General features: G+C 47.0%; 1 protein-coding gene across 1 annotated transcript; it reads left to right on the forward strand.

Annotated features, from left to right (window-relative positions):
- Positions 1-1,769: 1,769 nt before the first annotated feature.
- F5147DRAFT_765012 (peptidase S28) lies at positions 1,770-4,371 on the forward strand (the record flags this gene model as incomplete). The annotated part of the gene is made up of 11 exons (XM_041440737.1): positions 1,770-2,028; positions 2,077-2,121; positions 2,174-2,468; positions 2,505-2,579; positions 2,644-2,828; positions 3,008-3,190; positions 3,242-3,263; positions 3,314-3,400; positions 3,448-3,535; positions 3,595-3,958; positions 4,017-4,371. The coding sequence occupies 10 exons, from the start codon at positions 1,770-1,772 to the stop codon at positions 3,925-3,927; spliced, it is 1,572 nt and encodes a 523-aa protein (XP_041284796.1). The 3' UTR covers positions 3,928-3,958; positions 4,017-4,371.

Below are 4,371 nucleotides of genomic sequence, written 5' to 3' on the forward strand. Positions count from 1 at the left end.
TCGAGGCTTCCGAGGGCACAGGCTGCAGCCATTCCATTTTCTCTGCACTGTATGTGATTTAAAGGCAAGATACTTCTCACGTGCAATCTGTTTGCGAGCCTCGAACAAGGCCATATGAGATCAATTAGTTCCAGCAAATATACACTCACTAGCAGCGCGAATAACACTTTCCCATCTCTTGCAATTAATGAGCTTGATTCTTTACCTGCTTTGTCATTGACGGTTTCGCACTTTGTCACGATATTCTGTAGTCATCCTGGATTGCAGTTGCGGACCGTCGTGCGAGTAGACCTGACAGAGAATCTTGGTATGTCCTTGGTTCTTTTGGTTGGTTGGTTCTGAATTTTGTCTTGGAGATTTAGGACGCAACAGTGTAGGTGAGTGTCTTGTTAATGAAGTTGCCCAAGCAGATTGTTGATCGGCAGATCTTGACGTTGCTCAGGATGTGGTTCACCGGCAAACAGTCCATGATCCATGGATGATGTTGGTGTTGAGTGCTATAAGTGCTATACAGATAGATGAATGAGCAACAGTACGAGGGCCAAGAGAAGTCATGTGCGTCACAAGTTGGCAAAGAGATGCACAGATTGTCGATGATAGGGCCAATACTATAAAATAGTCGTCTGTGCATCCAATATATCTTCGGCAGAATCAGTGTCAGCAGTGGCACCAAATATGAATACGAATATCACCGACTTCTTGGGAATGAATTTGTCGTATCGCCAAGAATTCTTTTTGATAATCAAATATCAACTTCCATTTTGAAGACCAACAACACCGTGAAATGAAGCAGAGGTCGCCATAGTAGTGAGGAGAGAACTATGAACAACGCAGCGACAGCATGACGCGGTGGACCTATTAGCACATAATGCTAGCGATTATTCGTGCTTTCATACTGTGGAATAACCGTATACCGTGACGTAGGCAAGCAAATTAGCTAACCTGAACGTTCCATGATACGCACATGAATGCCCAAAGTTTGCTGCCATGGTGCAGTATTCCGAGTCAAGCTTGGCATAGTACTGTATTGTGCATGGTTCATTAGTACGTGCGCATTGCAGCGTTTGAATCGAGTTTTGTAGTTGTCAAGTTGTTGCTAAGTTGCAATTTGCTTGGCGCTTCTTCATTCAGAGTCCATATTGGGCAAATTGATCGCGCGCTTGGCCGCAAAGTCCGAGTTTTCGTGAGTAGTACTGTAAGGTGTGTGCATCACCACCACAGCAGGTCATTGTGTGTTCTCCCACCGACGCATCATGTGCTGCAAGAATCAGACGTTGCAACTTCTCGTAAGATGTTCCCGTGGTCCAGCCTCGGAGCCGGTCTCCGAGTCAGATTACCATGGCATTCAAACGGTGAGCGCCGCCAACAAGTCGTTCAAGTGAGCTTCTAATTCACCACTGGCCTATCAGTATCGAGCATTTGGCAAGTAATATTCCAGGAGTTATCGACCAGAATCTACAATCATTCAAATCTCAGTCGTGCAAGCCACATGTTCAGATTCTGAATGGGATGAGCAAATCTACACCTACTGTTAAATCCTTCGCCAACTTCAGTTTGATGGGTGCATTTGAAAGCCATTGAGCAATCTGCTGCCAGCTACTAGTGTAAGTCCAATTCCATTCTGGGACTCATCTATTGCCGCGTCTTGCGAAGCGAAGCGAGTAGCACATGTTTCAATTAGAACTTCGGACTAGTGTGGTGCCTCGCCGTGGCTATAAAAGGTCTTTTCTCGACCATCATCATGTTGTTGAGTGCCATCCCTGTCATCAATGTTCAACATCATGTGGGCCCTTGCGTCGCTGCTGCTTCCAGGTCATGTCCGAGCAGCTATCCCCAATGCAATGCTTCGCGGCATGCCTTCTCTCCCAAAGCTCCCAGTGCCGGATCGTTCCATCACTTCGCCGAATGGCACAGTACTCCCACCCATTACAACCGTCTATTACTTTGATCAGCTCATCGACCACAATAATCCAGACCTCGGGATGTTCCAGCAGCGGTATTGGATGGACTGGGAGTTTTACGAGCCCGGTATGTCGTGAAGATAGAGGTGCAACTTCGAGTAACGTTGCATTGCAGGTGGCCCCATCATCTTGACGACACCCGGAGAAGGTCCCGGGGATGGTCAGTTTACCATCCTTGATTTGTGATTTTCTCTCAAGCACTTGATTTTTAGGCTCCGAGGCTCTCACTACCAATGACACCATCAACGGTCTTATCGCTCAACAACAGAATGGTGCGGTCATCAGCATCGAACATCGTTTCTTTGGCTATTCCAATCCATACGACAACCTCACGTCACAATCTCTCGCGCTCCTTACCATCCAGCAGGCCATTGATGATCTCGAATATTTCGTTTATACTGCTGACCTTCCCATGCCTGGGGGTGATGCTGTGAAACCAGGTCAGGCCCCTTGGATACTGACGGGAGGAAGCTACGCGGGGGCCCTCACAAGTTGGACGATGGTCGAGTGAGTAACTTGCCAGAAGTGAAACGTTTGTTTCAGTCAACGATTCGTGTACAGCAAACCAAGACTTTTCTGGGCCGCATATGCATCTTCTGGGGTTGTAGAAGCGATCACGTACGTCATTTTATTATAATCACTCCTCGTGTCTCATTGATGTGATTTTATTCGACCAAAACAGTGATTATTATGAGTATTTCACCCCTGTTCGCGAGTACATGCCGCAGAACTGTTCCTCTGATGTAGAGGCTGTGATTGCCCACCTGGATGAGTTGTACGTAGCTAACGACACGGCTGGAATCCAGACCATCAAGGAGGCATTTGGCCTCGGCGATGTTGTACACGTAGATGATTTCGCCTCTGCAAGTGAGTCGTCCTTGTCCTGTATTCAGGCTTATGTGACTGCGTAGAACAGACAGCGTGGTTGGCATGTCTTTCTGTAGTTTATATTGCACCAGCGCGCACAGTTCCTCTTCTTTTTGCGACATTCTTTTTCTTCACTTCTGCCGCTTTCTTGACTCGACTGACTTTACTTGGGTCAACAGTTCAAAACAACTTGTTCGAGTGGCAATCTCTGCAGCCTGATGTTGGCCCAGGGGCAATGTTCTTCCAGTTCTGTGATGCACTCGAGGTTAAGAACGGTGTCAGTGCCGGGCCTGAAGGATGGGGACTTGAACACGCCATCTACTCATGGGGAAACTTCTGGAATACTACATACTACAAATATAGTAGGCGGTCTCCTTGATTTCCGATTGACATTGCTAAACTTGATGGTAAAGTCTGTGGATTCGTGGATGCTGAGTACGTATCCCTGGGATATAGTCATCCGGATTGGCTGATCGTAAAGCTAGAACTTGTTTTGGGACGTATAACACAAGCCAGCCCTTCTGGACTAATGTTACCGTGAACAATGCAAACAGGTCGTGGTTTTGGATGGTGTATGTATTCTCATTAGTTCGAATATCCACTCTGACAATTATTCTAGGTGCAATCAAGTCGGATGGTACCAGGTTGGCCCTCCTGAGGGCCAGCCCGCAATCGTGAGTCGCATCCTGCAACCCATTTACAACGAGGTACGTTTATTGATTGTATTCAAAACCAAAACATAAGCATTCTTCAATATAATCTCCAGCGCCTATGCGTAAACATGTTTCCTCAAGCGTTCGCCTATCCACCTCAGCCGACCACTACACAGACCGACACAATGTATGCCGGTTGGAACGTGAATGTTCCACATCTCTTCTTCGCCAACGGCCTGCGCGACCCTTGGCGTGAATCAACTGTCTCTGCTGATGGACTGAATAAGCCTAGCAATCCCAACATGCCGATTTATCAGGGCGATGGATTCCATTGCTCTGATATGCTGGCGAAGAATGGGGTTGTAGACCCAACTGTCGCGGCCGTGCAGGAAGCAGGATTACGGTACATGAAGGAGTGGCTTGCTGAGTGGACGCCGTCCACGTGATAAAAGATTGAAGCATTGGGGCTGTGGTTAGGCAAGTTGTTTATATTATAGTCACCTACGTTTGGGAAGAAGTGTCGATGACAATACAGAGTCCGTCCTGTCCAGCCAAGTTGCCAACAAAGGTCGTGTACCCCACTGATTATTCGATGACACACCAACATCATACTCACGTACGTCGCCCATATCTCATCTGCATAATAGTACCATTTTCTTTAGACTCGATTCTTCTAAGTTCTGCACAACTCAATCCTCACGATACGTCAATTTTTCACTCGGCTTGAAATATTTTCTCTGCCAGATACAGCAGTGCAGAGATCGAGCTGCGCGAGTATCGCTCAGCAGTCGTGATGTTCCGTATACATATATATCATTTTTGTCCTTCCGAATATTCCAACTTCATTTCATCATGTGGAGGAACGCATCAGCAAGAGAGAAATGGAGGAC

This window comes from Suillus discolor (assembly GCF_016758755.1).
Source record: "Suillus discolor strain FC423 chromosome Unknown F5147scaffold_156, whole genome shotgun sequence".
Taxonomy (NCBI): Eukaryota; Fungi; Basidiomycota; class Agaricomycetes; order Boletales; family Suillaceae; genus Suillus; species Suillus discolor.